Consider the following 19,574-nt stretch of genomic DNA (forward strand, 5'->3'; position numbering starts at 1 on the left):
ACGGACTTCTTTCAAAAAAAGCAGAACATTCAAACTTTGAATATACATCTACTCTCTTAAATATCCTAAAGGATATGATTTACTTGTGCGGTAGAACTCATAATGGCCAAATGCAGTTCCCCTAATGCATAGTGTCTAAATCATTTCATTACAATAAGAGTTAAGGCCTGAAATTGTGCTATAGCATCTTTCTGAAGTTTTATTGTGTCCAGTTTTATTCCTGCTCCCTCTGCTCTAAGCCTGTCTTGCCAGAGAAGGATTATGCAATATAGTTGGTCGCTGACAGCTTCCATTTTATATTAGTGGCTAACCAGCGATGCGTCACTCTGCAGGACACGCTCATTTCAGATGTTGAGGTCTTAAGGAAAGGTCTCTGGGGTCACTGAGGAGACTCTGAGTTGGTCATTAGCACATTCCCCAGAGATCTCTGGGAAAGAGGAAAAGAGCAGGAAGATTCTGGGAGATCTCACAGTGTGGGCGTTCTGTCATCTCAAAACAGGAAGAAGCCTGTAGGAATGTGACCCCTAGAAGACACTAAAAGAGACTGAAACAGGGATAATTTAGAATATTTATCATACTTGTTAAAATGCAGTTGACACCTCTTTTTGGTATATTCCTCCATTTGAGGGTTTGGTGGACAGATGTCACTTTTATCAGAGATGGAGCAATGCATCACATGAGAGTGAAAACAGTGGGCTTTCTGTGTGTATGCTGTGTTTATGAGCATTTCAGAATGAGTGTGTGTCATGGAAAAGCTTAGGCGTCCATGCAACTAGCTTTCGCCCCACATACACACACACACAGGGTTCTGGCTCACCTCTGCAAATCCAACAGCAAAGCACTGACGCTGACAGGCTAATTCTGTGCTAAATGGAAAATAAATTGGGAGGCAGTCACAAGACATTAGTAATAATAGAGAGAGAACACACACAAACTCACGCATAAATCTTTTGATTTCTTTCTGCTCCTCTGGCCTTCTTAGCTCTGTTTTACAGCATATGCAAAAAGCTGTGTAATGTTTATTTCAGCACCCATATTTTAACAGGTTGCTGTTTTCACAATGGCCATCCAAAAAGAGTAAAGATTTGGCACTTAAACAGAAGTTATGGTGACAATCTCTCAAACAATTTATTAACACTATCAGCACTGCATTGTTTGAAAGATGTCTTTTTTGTTTCGCAAACACCGACACTGTTGTGAAACCAACACTTTAGAAATAATTCTCAACAGCCAACTGTTGTTAACCTTTTTTTTTTTTTTTGAGAAGAAAATACTGTATACAGTAATGCAGAAATCACATTATTTTCTAAACAGAGCTTAGAAAGCTGCAGAAACACTTTTTCCTGGTTGTTTATTATTATTATTATTTATCATAACACTTTATTTCAAGGTGTCCTTGTTACACGTTACATGGACTTACGATTGTAATAACAATACATAATGCATAATGACATGCAAGTAAACCTAAGCCAACCCCTAATCCTAACCCTAACCATGTAGTACATGTAGTTAATTAATATTACTTAAATGTATAAGTGCACTGTAATATGGATACCTTAAAATGTAACCTTATTTAATTAATTTATAATTTTCATATAAATGCAGCCTTGGCATAAGATACAAAAACATTAAAAAGTCTTACACACACACACCCCACCCCCAATGTACTGTCCACAGATTCATGTGATCAGTGACAGAATATTCCATCACAATTTCGTAAAGAGACTAACTATACTGTAACTATAAAAACAGAATGAGCCAACCATTTGAATCTTTAGCTTACTATACGAATCCCATTTTTATCACCAAACTACTATGTTAGAGAAAGAACAAGAATATGTGAGAGATGGTTGTGAAGGCCAAATGATTATAAAGAGTAAAGCAAAAGTCTTTATGAGAAAAGAACTTAAGCAAAGGAAAAAGTATATTACAGTAAATAAAGAAAAAGAGAGAGACATAATAAGATACATAAGAGACAACGGCTGTACAAAGACTGAACTGGCTGAAATCCAAATAGTGAGAAAAAACTCAATGACCTGTACTTACAAACATAAGTAATTTTATTTTACTCAAAGTTAATTTTACTCCTAAAGTAAAGAATAGTACTTTTCAAATTTTACATAATAAAAAGGCTCTTGTCATATCAGTGGTTTTATTGTACATATTGCTGGTTTCCACAGGTTGAGCTTTAATGACTAGCCAAATTTCACTCTTCACTTTATTTCTGTAATGCCCTCTATTATCGGATTTGTACTAATAAATGAATCATGGATGATGGTGAAGAGCACATTTCTGGAGATGGTCCTCACTGCAGAAAACAAGATCTAGGGGGTGTGGTTGGATCTAGATCCAACTCCTCCCACCTTACATTTACCTAAACCTACCCGTCTCCACCCCCTGATCCCTAAACCCACCCATCCCCACCCCTAAACCTACCCGTCCCCACCCCCTGATCCCTAAACCCAGCCATCCCCACCCCTAAACCTACCAATCTCCACCCACTAGATGTGGATCCAACCCTGCCCCCTGGATCTTTGTTCTGCAGTGAGGGGCTACTGCATTTCTGCACCAGCTTAAAAACTGATAACAAACTGTTCCTTATCTGTTCCTGATCCTGGGTGAACTGTTCCTTTTTATTAAAGTATTTTGACATAATTTTATGATTTTTGGGTCTGTCAGGTTTGTACATGTATAAACCTGCCAATGGCATAAAAATAAGATACCAAAAAGCAGCAATTAAAATCACTGAGTAAAGTGGCTCTGTGTAACATTTTATATTGAAGCTTATTAAAGCACAAGCAGATGCACAGTCAAAATGTCAAGGAAAGGTCACTGTAGTGAGAAGTGTGCTGTATGAATGTCGAATGTGTTGTGTGTGTGTGTGTGTGTGTGTGTATGTATGCTTTGCTGTCCTTGTGGCTATGAAATGTCTCAAAGTCCTTGAACAACTGGAATAACCTTATAAAAAAGGCCTTGGAGACAGAAAATGGTTGTTAATGACGTGCAGATTCCTTTCTGATATGTCACAAGGTCTGCTTTCTCTATTAATGGGAGCTATTTTCCCGACTGGATTTTATTTTCTGGGTATTTTTAACAATAAAAACAATAGTCTTTTTTTTTTTTTTTTTTTTTTTTTTATAATGCATACAATAGCTAGGCTTAGAATGGAATAAAAAGTGTTTTATATACCGTACAAGCTTACATTTGTGAAAGTGAGATTTGTGTAGAATGTCCATAGCTGTAGTGTCTTACTAAAAGCACACCACCTGAGGTCAGTGTAACACCTGATATCACACACAAGACAGCAAGGAAGCGAGACGGATGAGGAGGTTAGTGTGTTGTACTGACCTTTGTGTTTACAGTCACTTTAAAAAAAAAAAATACTGTACCATTTGACTGATGATGATGATGATGATGAAGTTATCTTTTAATGAAATATTAACTTTGTCCTTTTTTCTTTTTCTTCTAAAATGCTTTGAGGAAAATAAAAATACAAGCAAATAAGATATTGTCAGTATTCAGAGTAGTGAGGTACTAAAATACATAAAACTAAATAAACTAAAACTAAATCTTGATTAAAAAATCTATGTAAGCATTAAAATAATAATAGTAATAATAATAATAATAATAAATAAAACTAATAAAAATGACAAAACACTAAATTAATCTCATAAATAAAATCTAATTAAAAATATTAGCAAAACATTATTTATTTTTTTAATTGTATTAAATACTTTCCATGACAACTTCTGAATTTCAAAACTTTAGTTAGTTAGTTTTGCTGAAATAAAGATTCCAAGAATTTATCACTTATATTGTTATCATAGTGTATTTCCAGGAATAGATAAGAGATGACAAATAGTGTGTAACTCTTTGACTGTGCTATGTTGAAGTGAAGCAGATTTTATTTTCTCTGCTGACCAAGATCAGTCCAACACAAACAGTATTCTCTGTGACAAAGTGGTCTAAATTAGCTCAGTACACACATTCAAAGCTGAATAAGGAACCTGATTATATGTTTATAGGCACCTTTGTGTTTCTGCAAGACTTGTGCATCTGTCAGATTGATTGTGTCAGCTTTTCCTATTCTCTAGTCCTGTTGTCAGCTGATGTGTCATGAGGGGCATGTTTACATGTGAAAGCACAGTGTGTTTTAGCTTGTTTTGTACCAAAACAATGCTGTACATGGATTTTAGATTCAAGGAAGTTGAAAAAGTGAAACACAATGCACATACTGTACACGCACATCCTTTGGGATGATGTGCTAAATTTGTCAACACCTGCATCAGTCACACCTAATCAGAAGCACTAAATGGCTTTGCGACTGCAATGAATTTGTCTGTATGTACTGTATGTAAATGGAAGCCAAAATCCCTTTACAGCATGACAGTTTTCAAGTTTAAGTTAAAACAAAAAACTTATTTACTTAGTCATGTCATTCTAAACCTAAAGGGCTTTCAGTGGAGCACAAAAGGACATTTTGAATCCAATATTCATTCTTTTCTAATCAATGATCAATCCTGGCTCAATCCTGGGGTGATGCATATATGCAGATTTGAAATAGATTTTCAGTGAATACAGATTAAATATTAATTATGTTTCTTATGTAAAGCTATGTATGGTTTAAGAATACTTTGTAGTATAAGTATATTAGATCAAATACAGTATTTGTAAGTCATATGTGCTCTTTTTATGTTGATTTTTGGAGCCAGACAGTACCAAGCTGCGTGAACTTGTGTTAATGAAAGAAGTCTACCAGCTAATCCTGATGACGTGTGCTGTTTGTTAGCTCATTACTAGCAAAGTGTCTCTCGTTCTCTCACTGTGTGCTCTGTGACAGACAAGCATGTATTAAGGGTAAATACCAGTAAAAGCTACACAAACCCTTTACACACTGCACTACTTTGTGCGGGGCTGTTTGCACAGGCCTGGTTCAGACACGGGGCAAGTGCCAGAATCATTCCTCTCTGCTTGAGTAGCATTACAACTTCTGTCTTCTACTCTCTTTCTCTGTAGTCCTGTGCTAATACTTTTTTTAAAGTGAAAGCAACATGACATAGAGCCAAGTGTGGTGACCCATACTCGGAATTTGTGCTCTGCATTTAACCCATCAAAAGTGCACACACACACCGTGAACACACACACACAGACCATGAACACACACCCGGAGCAGTGGGCAGCCATTTATGCTGCGGCGCCCGGGGAGCAGTTGGGGGTCCGGTGCCTTGCTCAAGGGCACCTCAGTCGTGGTATTGAGGGTGGAGAGAGTGCTGTATATTCACTCCCCCCCACCTACAATTCCTGTCGTCCCGAGACTGGAACCCGCAACCTTTGGATAACTCTTTAATGTCTCTGCCAGTGTAAAATATGGTTTTCATACCAAAAATGTGTGTGTCCCCACAAGGATAGCACAACCATACATTTTTGACATTGTAGGGACCGGACCATAGTTTCCCCACGAAGAAAATAAATAAAATAAAATAATAGTATATTATGTTTATCTGAAAGTGTAACAACAGTTTTTGTCTGTTAGGGGTAAGGTTTGGGTTAGGGGATAGAAATATAATTTGGTCAGTATAAAAGTTATAGAAGTCTCTGGAAAGTCCCCACAAGTCACCGAAATAAGTGTGTATGAGAGTGTGTATGTGTGAAATTTAAATTTAGTTACATTTATTTTTAGCAAGATTTAGTCCCTTGGACTTTGGGCATTCAAAAATATTTTGTTTCCTGTTGCCAAAAGAAAGTCTTACAGGTTTGGAAATGAATTTCTATTTTAGGTTAACTATTCCTTTAATAGCATTAGCCACCAGTAAGGGTAAAAAAGATTAGATTAAATCTAATGAAGTGTTGCCTCAGTATGGAAAAGTTCCGTCTTCATTAGAGTCGCCGCCTGGTCTGCTGTGACATTTGTTTAAAGAATTGTCATTAGGAGCAATAAGATTAATGTCAGTGTTGGTTTTAAGATTACATTTCTCGAATAAAATCTGATTATACAAAACTGTTTTTCTCATTCCAGAGCTCACGGGAAGAGAGGATAAAGGAAAGGTCACGTTTGGACTCAATGGTTCTGTTAATAATGAAGTTGGATCAGCTGGACAAAGAGATTGAGAATGCTCTAAGCTCCTCCCTCAATGGCACGCCCAATTTAAAGAGGCGGATCATCTCGGTGAGTGGCCACCAATCAGAAGATTTCATGTAAATTATACACTAATCTCATCTCAAAATCTTGGGTCACATCTTATTTTAAGATCCAAGTCTCGCTATTAACAAACCATTAACTATGACTTTTGCCTTCATAAACTCTTAAGTTGCTGCTTATTAATAGTTAGTTGTTAGTTGTTAAATTTAGGTATTGGGTAGGATTAGGGATGTAATATATTGTCATGCAGAATAAGTACTAATAAACAGCCAATGTGTTAATAAAATGCTAATAAGCAACTAGTTGTTAATACTAACTGATATTTTTCTAACTGAGACTAACTGAGTTCATTCTAGTGAGAATTGGTCCCTATAATAGTGTTACCAAGTCTTGAGATGATATAATGAAATAATGGTCAACAACTGCATCAGACCTTCAGTACCAGCACTAAATCTATGTAGAATTCTTTAATAGTAGACCGATATATCTCTAAGGCTGATATACAGGCCAGTTTTTGGCATTTTTTTATGATTAGCATTGAGTGATATGTTGGAAGCAGGACATTTATTTAGACAGACTGAGAATGCCAGCGCTCGAACCTTTAGTAGGTTAATAAAAACTTAAAAGGTTAAAGAGTTTAGTGAAAAAAGCAAACATTCAGCAAATACACATTTTTAAAATTTAAACAAGTCTTTGAATATCTAATGAACATAAATTTTCACATACCTTAAACTTTGTCAAATCCAGCAGCCAGATATTGTGTTTATAGACATGTTATGTTTATTTGTATTTTTTTTTGTAAATTTCTATTTATTTAGTTTTCATATTTATTCATTTTCTAATTATTTCTAATTTAGTGAATATTATGTGAAATAAACATAAATTTCATTTTATAAATTATAAAGAATGTGTTTAAAGTAGGACTATGCTACTCTTTTCCAAAACAGGAAGTGGATTTAGAAATGCTGGATTCAGCAGGAAGTCTTTCAGCCTCATCGCAGTCTCTAAACACCCCACTTTATCGCTCTTCATCATCGCTGTCATCATCAGGACCCTCTGGGACTTCTGGGGCTAGACCAAAAAATGAGGTTAGTTCACCAAAACCTGGAATTACCTGTTGTGGAACAATTTATCAAATCAAACACTTATAACTTATAAAAGGCTTGCAGTTTCCAGTCACCTGAGCAGGTCAGCCTTTCACTGATGTGAGGAGCGCCTTTACATACCATTCATACATTCTCATGGCTCTGGAATTGGTTAAATCCTGTGTCAATCATCTCAAGTGTCTCTTAAGTGTCCAACATTGACACATGTTTTTGTATGCTGAATGACAGTAAACAGTAAATTAGAGTGTGCTATGGTTCCAGCAGCCACTTTAAAGTGTACTGAGGAAAGATTCTTTCTCTCTCATATTGTCTCTCATTGTCTTTCTCTCTGAGTGGCTAAAGCTGCTGGAACATGATAATAACAACTTTTACTGTCTGCCAACTTCCACCAGCTAAAACACACTGAGAAACATTCCTTACAATCTTCCCCTCATGCAGTCTGTGGATGCAAGTGAGATTTTGTGTTCTGAGGTGAGCGTAAGAATCTTCTCATTACATGCTTGTTGTTTGCACATGGCAAACAACACTTAAAGTCTCAGTGAGAGGCAGGAAAAGATGGAGAGTGTGTGAATGTGTGAACAAAGTTTAAAAAGGTCTATTTGGGAGCAGAAATAAATGAGTAAAGGCAGATCTGAGTAAAAGAATGCGAGGAAGAACATAAAAGATAGCAGTGTTGTTTATCAATGTCAAAGTCAATATTCTTCTGGAGGATCAGTCAATTAAATATATATACATATATATATATATATATATATATATATATGTGTATATATATATGTATATATGTATATATATATGTATATGTGTATGTATGTATATTATATAATGTAAAATATATATATATAGTATATACAATGTTATATAACAACAATGTATATATTTTGTATATTTATCATACATTTGTACAATTTGTGATCAATATATTATTATTATTATTCCATAATATTTATGTGTGCCTATGTATGTGTAGTGTATGTAGTCTAATAATAGTCTAATAAAAAAGTCTAATAGATGTTTTTCAGAGAACTTGTTCATGTCTATTAGCAGAGCCGATCCTCCTTATATGCTTAATACGCAAGCCGCGTAGGGCCCCGAAACACCAGGGGGTCCCCTTGCTCTCAAAGATGATTTCATTTTAGTTTCGTTTTAAAATTTGGCCAGCGGTTATGAAACCATGCATGATCAGTTATTTTAATGCGGTGCACTGTCGCCCTTTCTACGTAAAAATCGCACAAATCATGTAACGTGAATGTCGTAAAGTCTCTTGCTCAAGACTAAAAATACGAGTTGAAAGCAGAGCGAGCCGTGGAAGATACACTGTTTCTCAAGTACTTTCCGCTAGCGCGATTCGAGACGGAGTGAACACGGACAAATGCGTTTTCATTAATTCGTTCATAACCACTCGTAACCGGTCCAACCCCCCCGTTTTGCGTAGGGCCCCCAGAAGTTTAGGATCGGCTCTGTCTATTAGACACATGAAAAAATAAATTCCAGGTTCCCATTACTTCTCTTTCTTTGCACTGAACAATTTACTGGCACAAACCTGTTTACATTTTTGCAGGACAGGGCAGCTCTTCTTCTGAACATGCAAAATGTACATATATTATTAGATTTGTTTGCCTCTCTGTGCCCACATATTGTATTTTGATGCAGACAATGTTGTCAGACAACGGAATGAATATGAAATAATGACTGAAACGTGACCCATTAAGACTATATAACGAGCTCTCCTTTCCAAGACGTTAATCTGCACAAAAATCCTGATAATCGAGCCGTCATCTGATGAAATCAAATACACATAAAATAATGACAATAGTTGTGCTGTGATTAGGGCAAACCCTAAAGAAGTGTCACTAGGCGCTTTTTTGAAGGAGGGGGGGGGGGGGGGGGGGTGTTGAGTCGCTAAAGGGGTCTGCAAAGTCGCTACGTTGGCAACACTGTGCATCTCCATTTCTCCAATTACGGGCTAGGCAACAGGTCAAACAGAAAATGCGAGCTGCGTTAATCGCGCATTCATTTTAGTGTCGTTAAAATTAATTTGCGTTAAGGCATAAACTTTGACAGCACAACTGTTTTCAACATCAGCATTCAACTTTACCTTCACGGAAAAAAGAAAGATACATTTTAAAAATATATCTTAAAATAGAAAACAAGTTATTTTAAATTGCAATAATATTCACAATATATTACTGTTTGTGAATCTAATCTGGACTGGAATCTAATCTAATTTCTGCCTTATTTCAATATGATCCCTTTTGTTTCATCTTTCAGTCTGTAGTCATCTTGACTGGGGTAATGTGAAAATGAAGCAAGTTGCTCGTTGAATGGCTATATCCATTTCATCGTGATTAATGGGTCAACATAGCAGGGTGCTTAGACAGAGGTCAAGGGGATGAGAGATGAGAAAGAAAATAATTAAAATCTATAATGAAAGGCACAGGGAATGCAAGCTTACACGTTTGAGCAAGTACCCGCAGACATTATAGCGTGGAACACGTGTCGCAAAGTACGCATAAAGCCATTCCTGTTTACAAGAGAATATACTGTTTACCCTGACACTTATTCAATGTCTGCAACCACGAAGTGTGTGTGTGCACATTTGTAAGCTTCTACTCACACCTTTTTGTTTGTTCGTTCCTGCCATTCCTCACTGGATTACATAAGTGTACCTGGTAAACACATGAAAGATTAGGCCTTTTGATACACACACACAAGCTAACTAGCACATACACAGCATTTGCACGCAAGCCTCTTTGCTCTTGCTAAGGTATTTTAAACACTAACGGAGCACTGCAAGGCCACGGCTACCCTTTATTGCTAATGTATGTCATTTAGAGCCACAGTAGCAGAGACAGTGAATGTCCAGAATGAAGTTTATTGAGGTGTCACTCACTGTATGTCCATACCAGAAAGTTATGCTGGTAACTTCTGTCTACGTGCTCAGTCTTCATTTACAGTGAAATACATTTACATTTAGCCATTTGGCAGACGCTTTTATCCAAAGCGACTTACAATTGGGGAATACAAAAAGTGATTTATCTTGAAGAGGCAATCAGACAGAGGAAGTGCTCGTAACACCAAGTCTCAGTCATTGTTCAAATAAGTACAAGCTAGTAAGGGAGGGAGAGAATGATAGAGGGAAAGATTTTTTTTTTGTTTGTTTGTTTTTTTGAGTTTAGTCAAGTACTGCCGAAAGAGATGAGTTTTCAGTTGTTGCTTGAAGATTGACAGGGATCCAGCATTCCAGATAGGGGTGGGACGATTATTCCACCAGCCAGGAATGTTGAACGAGAATGTTCTGGAGAGTGATTTTGAGCCTCTCTGTGATGGTACCACAAGGCGTCGCTCACTAGCAGATCTCAGACTTCTGGAGGGGATGTAGGTTCGTAATAGTGAGTGGAAGTAGGAGGGTGCTGAGCCTGTGGTAGTTCTGTATGCAAGCATCAGTGTCTTGAACTTGATGCGAGCTGCCACTGGTAGCCAATGCAAGGAGATGAAGAGAGGTGTAACATGCGCTCTTTTGGACACGTTGAAGATCAGTCGTGCCGCTGCATTCTGAATCATTTGTAGAGGTTTGATTGTGTTTGATGGCAGACCAGCCAGAAGAAACGACAAGGGCCTGGACAAGAAGTTGTGCAGCATGCTTTGTCAGAAAGGGCCTGATCTTTCTGATGTTGTGTAGTGCAAACCTGCAGGATCGAGCAGTCTTTGCAATGTGCTCTTTGAAGGTCAGCTGGTCATCAAAGATTACACCAAGATTTCTGACCGAAGTTGATGGGGTAATCATTGATGAGCCCAACTGAATCGTGAAGCCATGCTGTAGAGTCAGAGTGGGAGGGAAGACAAGAAGCTCCGTCTTTGCCAGGTTGAGCTGTAGGTGATGTTCTTTCATCCATGCCGAGATGTCCGCCAGGCAGCCTGAGATCCATGCAGCTACCGTTGGGTCATCTGGTTGAACAGAGAGATAGAGCTGTCTGTCATCAGTGTAGCAGTGATAGGAGAAGCCATGTGCATGTATGATGGGACCCAGCGATGTAGTGTATGTGGAGAAGAGGAGGGGTCCAAGAACCGATCCCTGAGGAACTCCAGTGACCAGTTGATGTGGTTTGGATACCTCCCCTCCCCAGGCCACCCTGAAAGATCTACCGATGAGATAGGATTCAAACCAGCGAAGTGGAATCCCAGAGATGCCCAGTGATGAGAGGGTAGACAGGAGAATGTGATGATTGACAGTGTCAAAAGCAGCAGAAAGATCCAGCAGAATGAGGACTGATGATTTGGAATCGGCCTTTGCAATTCGCATGGCTTCAGTGACTGAGAGTAGCGCAGTCTCTGTTGAATGGCCACTCCTGAAACCTGACTGTTTAGCATCCAGTTTGTTGTACTGTGAAAGAAACCGTGAGAGCTGGTTGAAGACAACTCGTTTGAGTGTTTTCCCTACTAATGGAAGGAGAGAGACAGGTCTGTAGTTTTCTAAAAGAGAAGTGTTTAATGTAGGTTTTTTGAGCAGTGGGGTTACCCGAGCCTGCTTGAATGCTGTGGGGAAGATGCCTGTGAGGAGAGATGTGTTGATAATGTGTGTGAGTGCCAGTAAGTGTGTGGGAGAGATTGTTTGGAGAAGGTGTGAGGGGATTGGGTCGAGAGGACATGTTGTAGGATGGCTGGAGAGGAGAAGTTTGGATACTTCTGCCTCGGTTGCCTACAGAGCAAACAGGGCTGTGGATGATGCAGTCAGCATGGGACTGCATTACACACTGCAACACCTAGACAGACCAGGGACTTATGTGAGGATCATGTTTGTGGACTTCAGCTCGGCCTTTAACACTATCATTCCAGACCTCCTTCTGCCCAAACTAACTCAGCTTTCTGTGCCCACCTCCGTCTGTCAGTGGATCAACAGCTTCCTGACAGACAGGCAGCAGCTAGTGAGGCTGGGAAAATTCTCATCCAGCACCCGCACCATCAGCACTGGAGCTCCTCAGGGATGCGTTCTCTCCCCACTGCTCTTCTCCCTCTATACCAACAACTGCACCTCTAAAGACCCCTCTGTCAAGCTCCTGAAATTTGCAGACGACACCACACTGATTGGCCTCATTCAGGACGGTGAGGAGTCTGCTTACCGACAGGAGGTTAAGGAGCTAGCTGTCTGGTGCAGTCTTAACAACCTTGTAAGATATCAGAGACTGAATCAGACAAAGTGAAGAGGCGATCAGAACATTGAAACCTGAGGAGCTGGAATTCAGAGAACGAAGGCATGTTCTTTTAGACAAAGGAATTTTGGTTAGCTGAAGGATTCAGATGCATGTGTGGTATGTATGAGTTTGAAAATTCATGCTTTAAATGTTTCTTCCAATCAATTCTTTGTCAAATGTATCATAGTCTTGTTATAGAAATCGATGTTCAAAAGTATACTTTGCAAGAGCCTGTAAAGTTGAAACAAAGCAATACCCCAAGCAAGGACATTATCTAATGGTCAAGACGTCCAGATGGGACGGTCTGAAAGCAGAGTTTAAAAACTCAGGACATCCATCAAACTTTCTCTTAGTCTGTCTTGCTCTTTTCTCTTACTCTCTCTTCCTTTTGTCGCTCTTACTCCTCTTCATAAAAATGCTCTCTTAGTTACTCTCTTCTTCTCTTTTGCCACCGCATGCTGCTCTTTGAGCGTGCTCTGGCCCACGTGCCATAATGAGAAGGAAAACAACTTAGTCTCGTTACATCCTTTTATTTTTATTATTTTACTTTAGTTTCTTTTCTTTCCGTGGAGTTTCGTGTTCTAATGTAAGTTTGCTACAAAGTCCAGCTCCGACTGCACTCGCTTCAAACTTCGACCAGACCAACTCCGCATCCTCAGCCAACGCCCAAGACCTTTCCCACTCTTCCCACTCTCCAAGAACTGTACTTATCCAGAGTGCGCAAAAGGACTGGTAAAATCACTCTGGACCCCTCACATCCAGCACACTCTCTCTTTGAACTGTTGCCGTCTGGTCGACGCTACAGAGCTCTGTGCACCAGAACGACCAGACACAGTAACAGTGTCTTCCCTCAGGCAATCCATCTCATGAACACTTGAACTCTTAACAATAAACATGAAACATGAAACACACAACACTATCATACTTTTTACTTTATTTTACACACATACTTATTACATTTCAAATTTGCACCTAACATACCTGTACATACCGAATTGTATATTGTGTTTGTGCTATTTGGCACATTTTCCATTTTTTTTATTATTATTATCTGTGTCCTGTCCTGTTTCTGTCATTCTGTCGCACTGTGGAGCTACTGTCACTAAAACAAATTCCTTGTATGTGCAAACATACCTGGCAATAAAGCTCATTCTGATTCTGATTCTAAATCTTCTAGTTTTCTCTTTGTTTTTGGTTGGGGCTGGTTGAGGTCTGGTTCAAGTTTTTGGTAAAGAGTTTTAAAGTAAGACCTCCAGATTGTGCCGCACTGGAGTAATGTGTTTGATTTGGGGCTTTCTAAAGAGATTCCAGAAAATGTTTTGGTCCATTGATTTTCTCTCTCTCTCTCTCTCTCTCTCTCTCTCTCTGCGCATGTGCGAGTGTAGTGGTGCGAGTGAGCGTGTTGATCAGAGCGAGCGTGAATATTTAGCATTTTGAAAGTGGTTTCTTTTTTCTCTCATTTGTCTTAATATTTTGCTTTAAGATTACTGAGTATTTAAAGCCGCTCGCGGCTTTTGTCGCGTGTCGGTATGGACTCTGAAGTTAGACAGGGAGTCTCGCACCTGTCGTTGCGTAATGGGTGCAGGTGTGTACCTGGAATTGGCGTGAGCGTGGAGGATGTTCTCGTGGTGGTGGGAGAAATTATAGGTTTCGATAATATTCTCTCAGCATCGCGTATGAACAAAGCAGTTATCGTGTTTTTAAAAACAGAACAGTTAGTTAACCAGGTGACTGAGAATGAATTCTGGATTAAGGAAATGTTTGTGCCCGTTACTCCTTTAACGGCTCCGGCAACTAAAGTCACTATTTCCAATGTACCGCCTTTTGTCTCAAATGACGCGATTGTTAAAGAACTAACTCGATACGGTAAAGTCGCAAGTCCTGTCAGGAACATCCCTTTGGGATGTAAAAACACTGATCTCAAACACGTTTCGTCGTTTAGGAAACAAGTGTTAATGTTTCTGACTTCAACAGAGCGCACATTAGAGATCTCGTTCCGTGTAAGTCATGGAGATGGATCATATATGCTGTATGCAAGTACAGACAATCTAAAGTGCTTCGAATGTGGGAACATGGGCCATAAACGTTTCTCCTGTCCTAATAAAAAAGCGGATGTTGAGCAGCAGCTGCCTGTTAATGTTACTGAAAATGGATCAGCTCATCACAATGATACCAGTGATACCGAGGATAATAGGGCAACAGCACAGGATAAACAAGTACCTAATAAACCCAACAAAAGGCCGTTAGAGGAGGTCTACGGGCACAATGAGGTGAGTGAAAGCGATGCTGGTGTGAATGTGGAGAGTAGTGAGCAGGCTGAATGCAGTGAGCAGGCTGAATGCAGTTCTGCGCTTGTCATAAATGATGTTGAGGAAGCAAAAGAAAATGAGTTTGTATCTCAAACTGTTATAAAAATAGCTAAGAAATGCTCGGTGGATGATACAGATGGGTTTTCTCAGAATATGATAGTATGAAAGATGATGGACATTGGTCTGAAGGGTCAGAAATGTCAAAAGCAGATACAGAAGATTTGTACACTGTGACACAAATTAATGATTTTCTGGATGAGACAAAAGGTAGAAGCATAGAAGTGAGTGAATTTTTCCCAGATCTGGATAAATTTATCTCTTCTGTAATGTGGGCAAGGAAAAATTGCAATAATGATGAGCTAACAAAACAGAAACGTTTTAGGTTAAAAAAACATATAACTGATATTCGGAAAAAGTTTAGGACAGGGAAAGGGAAACCAAAAAGAGGAAAATACTAATCACTATGGCTAATACACATCTCTTTCTGATTGTTTCTTTTCAATTTTTTTTCCTTAATATGGAAACTCTACGTGTGGGATCCTTAAATGCTAATGGGATGAGGGATAAGAGTAAAGCTGATACAGTGATACATTTCATTGTTAAAGAAATTAGATGTTATTGTCTTACAAGAGACTCATAGTGATGCAAACAATGAGGTTGACTGGCGATTGTGGTGGAGGGATGAATATGTGCTCACACATGGTACTAACCTGAGTGCAGGAACTGCTATTCTTTTTTCTCCCTCTATAAAAGCCAAAGTTTTGGAAAAAACTGAAATTGAACCAGGAAGATGTTTAGCAGTTAAGGTTGATTTAAATGGTCTTGTCTTTATGTTTGTGAGTGTATATGCACCTAATATAGGAGCTGAGAGAATACTTCTTTTTAATAAATTGAAAGTATTTTTAGGAAAGCACCAAGGTAATGGTTTCACTATCTTAGCTGGGGACTGGAACTGTACACTTAATGCTTTGCTTGATAGAAATGGAGAAGAACCCCATTTTCAGTCATCTACAGTACTTGATAATGTTATTAAAACCTCTAATCTTACTGATATATGGAGAGAAAATAATCCCTCTGTTAAACAATATACATGGGTAAAGGTTAGTGATGGGAGGATTTCAGCAGCAAGACTAGATAGACTGTACTTATCAAATAGTATGAAAAGTAGAATTATTCATACAGCCATTGTCCCCACATCTTTCACTGATCACAAATTAATCACTATTGATTGTAACTTGAATTCTAAGAAAAACAGAAGTGTTTACTGGCATTTTAATGTCAAATTATTACAAGACAAGAGTTTTTGTGAATCTTTTAAACATTTTTGGGAGACATGGAAAAATGAGAAAACAAGATTTGATAATGTCATTCTTTGGTGGGAAGTTGGCAAAGCTCACATAAGGGATTTTTGTCAGCAGTATACATCTCACTCTAATTTTTGTTTGAAACGGTCTCTGGAATGGCTTGAAAGAGAAATCCTTGCCATTGAAAAAAACATGATTGGAGATCTTTCTTCTAATGTACATGAGTGGTCTGAGAAGAAATTAAAATTAAGCTCTATTTTAAATGAAAAGGTTAAAGGAGCTCTTGTGAGAAATAGATTCTTATCTATAAAGGATATGGACAGTCCCACCTCTTTTTTCTTCAATCTGGAACGCAAGAGTGTACAAGTTAACCAAATGTATAATCTGAAGAATGACAATGGACAATGTACATCTGAACCTGTGGAAATGTGCAGACTAGCAGTGAAGTTTTATTCACATTTATACTCACCTGAGGACATTGACATCCCGACACAAAATGGATTCCTACAAGATCTTCCTTGTCTAAATGAAGAAGATAAACAAGCATTGGAGTCTGGACTAACTTTTGCGGAATTAAGTGATGCCGTAACGGGTCTTTCATCGGGTCGTACTCCAGGCATAGATGGACTTCCTGGTGAATTTTATAAGCATTTCTGGACAATATTTGGATCTGATTTATTTGAGGTGCTCAAGGAATGTAATCGTACTGGGTTTCTACCTAAGAGCTTCCAACGGGCTGTTTTAACATTGCTTCCAAAAAAAGGTGATCTTACCCTGTTAAAGAACTGGAGACCTTTGGCAATTCTCTGCACTGATTATAAAATTTTATCAAAGTGCCTTGCCAACAGATTGAACAAAATATTGTTCAAAATTATACACAAAGATCAATCTTATTGTATAAAAGACAGATGTATTGCTGATTGGGGTGGTGATGGCGCAGTGGATAAGACACATGCCTTTGGTGTGAGAGACCCGGGTTCGAATCCACTGTGAGACACCAATGTGTCCCTGAGCAAGACACTTAACACCCTAGTTGCTCCAGAGGCGTGCGACCTCTGACATATATAGCAATTGTAAGTCGCTTTGGAAAAAAGCGTCAGCTAAATGAATAAATATAAATGTAAATGATAACTTGCATTTAGTACGTGATGTCATTGATTATGCAATGTGTAATAATATTGATGTAGGAATACTGTCACTTGATCAGGAGAAAGCTTTTGATCGTGTTGATCATCAATATCTTTTTAAAGTATTGGAAGCTTTTGGGTTTGGAGAGAAATTTAGGAAAATGATAAAGTTGTTGTACAATAATGCAACATGTATGGTAAAGATAGCAGGAGGCCTGAGTGTCCCTGTCAAGGTACAGAGGGGTATCAGACAAGGATGCCCACTTTCTGGTCAGCTTTATAGTTTAGCTATAGAACCTCTTCTATGTAAACTAAGAGAGAGTTTAATGGGTTTGAAGGTGCAAGGTGCTATTTTTAATGATTATGTAAAAGTTTCAGCGTACGCTGATGATATTACTGTTGTTTTAAGGGATGTTAAAGATGTTCAGGTTCTAAAAGAGATTTTATCAAGTTATGGTAAAGCCTCATCTGCAAAAGTAAACTGGGCAAAAAGTGATGCATTGTGGTGTGGCTTAGACCACAACACTCCAGCTCTCCCAGGTAATTTAAAATGGGGAAAATCTGGGTTAAAATACTTGGGGGTGTTTTTAGGAAGGGAGGATTATAAGCGACAGAATTGGGAGGGCCTGGTGGAGAAGGTGTGTGCTCGGTTGTCTTGCTGGCATTGGTTGCTACCACAGTTATCCTATAGGGGAAGAGCCCTGGTCTGTAACAACCTCGTAGTCTCAATGCTATGGCACAAAATGAACATTCTGGAACCTCCTGAAGATTTGGTTGAAAAAATCCAAAAACGCTTAACAGACTTTTTTTGGTCCGGTAACCACTGGATAAAAGCATCGACTTTGTTTTTGCCCAGACAAGAAGGAGGACAAGGACTAGTGGATATAAAAAACAGAATTAAGACTTTCAGACTACAGACAGTAAAAAGATTCCTCTACGGAGTGGATGTAAGCTGGTCTGGAGTAGCTTGTGCCCTCCTTAGAAGAGCAGGAGGGATGGGGCTGGATAAACATTTGTTTCTTCTGGATATTCAAAATGTTGATTTGACTGGACTAACTTCCTTTTATCATTCAGTGTTCAAAGCCTGGAGGACTTTTAATATCTCAAGAGACATCACGGATGAGGGAGGTCTCTGGTCAAGGGAGGAACCCCTAATGCACAATTCTATAGTGGACTCAGCAATTTTAAAATCACCATCGATGAAGAATCTTCTAAAGGCTGCAGGAGTTGTAAAGATTGGACATTTAATAACCTCAGATGGATGGATGTCTCCTGAAATGCTAGCCTCCAAGATTGGAATAAGATCAATTCGTCGGACACAAAAACTGTTAAATGAAATTCTTGAGAGCCTATCGACGGAATTTAAATGTAGTGTGGAAACAACTAATGAAGATATGGTCTTAACTTTTCCTGAACTAAGAATATTTCCGGCTGTGGGTATTTTTGAAGAAAAGGAGGGGTCTTTGTTGACCTTCAAGACACCTGTACTGGACCGTTTCAGTAAAATTGAGAAGAAAGCACTGTACGTCACATGTGTAAAAGTTTCACACTCTCACTCTTTAGGAGGAGTTAAAGAGTCAAAATGGCAAGAGCTATTCGGATCAGGCTCTTCCCCGAAGGGTTGCTGGAGGGCCTTGTACAAGCCTCCCATTGAAAAAAGGTCTGGAGACCTTCAGTGGAGAGTTGTGCATGGGTTAATAGCTACAACCAGATACAGAGCACACCTTGATCCCCAGGTTCAGGAGGGATGTCCTTTTTGTGGGATGACTGAAACTGTTTTTCATTTATTTTTTCAATGTGGGAGGCTTGTGCCTTTATTTTCTCAAATAGAAGAATGGTGTACAGTTTTAGGAGAAGTGTTTTCACCTATGTTATTTATCTATGGACCCAAGTATAGCAGAAACAGAAAGCAGATCCATGTTTTGCTTATTTTTTTGTTTGGGCAAAAATGGGAATTTGGATTTCACGTAAAAGCAAAATAAATAATGTTGGGTCAACTGATGCAATGTTAATTTTAAAAGGATTAATTAAAACTAGATTAAAGGTGGAATATGCATACTATAATTTAGTTAAAGACCTGGAGACTTTCAATCACATTTGGGGAGTAAACCAGTGCATATGTGAATCTGATTTTGATGGTGCTTTGCAAATTTATATCTAATTGTGCTATTGTCTTGCTTGTTTTTTTGTGTGTTATTTATTATGGTATGTTTGTGTTTTAAATTACTTTGTAAATCTATGTAAAGTATTTGTTTAAACCCTGAATATTTGTAATAAAGGGGGTTTAAAGTCAAAAGTAGCCCCCCCCCCCCCCCCCCCCGTTTAAACGTGGCTTTGCTGAGAATGAGTGAGAGATTGGTGTCAAAAAAAAAGATTGTTTTTATAGAAGGATGTGGA

The 19,574-nt window shown here is 38.6% G+C and overlaps 1 protein-coding gene across 2 annotated transcripts in view; it reads left to right on the forward strand.

Moving 5' to 3' along the window:
• The window catches only part of LOC306874363 (rho GTPase-activating protein 7-like), a 131,831-nt gene that overhangs the window by 11,514 nt on the left and 100,743 nt on the right, over positions 1-19,574 (forward strand). For both annotated transcript variants that reach the window (XM_079424347.1, XM_079424348.1), the window contains exons 3-4: positions 6,017-6,166; positions 7,087-7,227. In XM_079424347.1, the coding sequence (XP_079280473.1) occupies positions 6,017-6,166; positions 7,087-7,227 (291 nt within the window). The remainder of the gene's footprint in view (positions 1-6,016; positions 6,167-7,086; positions 7,228-19,574) is intronic.

This window comes from Barbus barbus (genome assembly GCF_936440315.1).
Source record: "Barbus barbus genome assembly, chromosome: 8".
NCBI classification, from domain to species: Eukaryota; Metazoa; Chordata; class Actinopteri; order Cypriniformes; family Cyprinidae; genus Barbus; species Barbus barbus.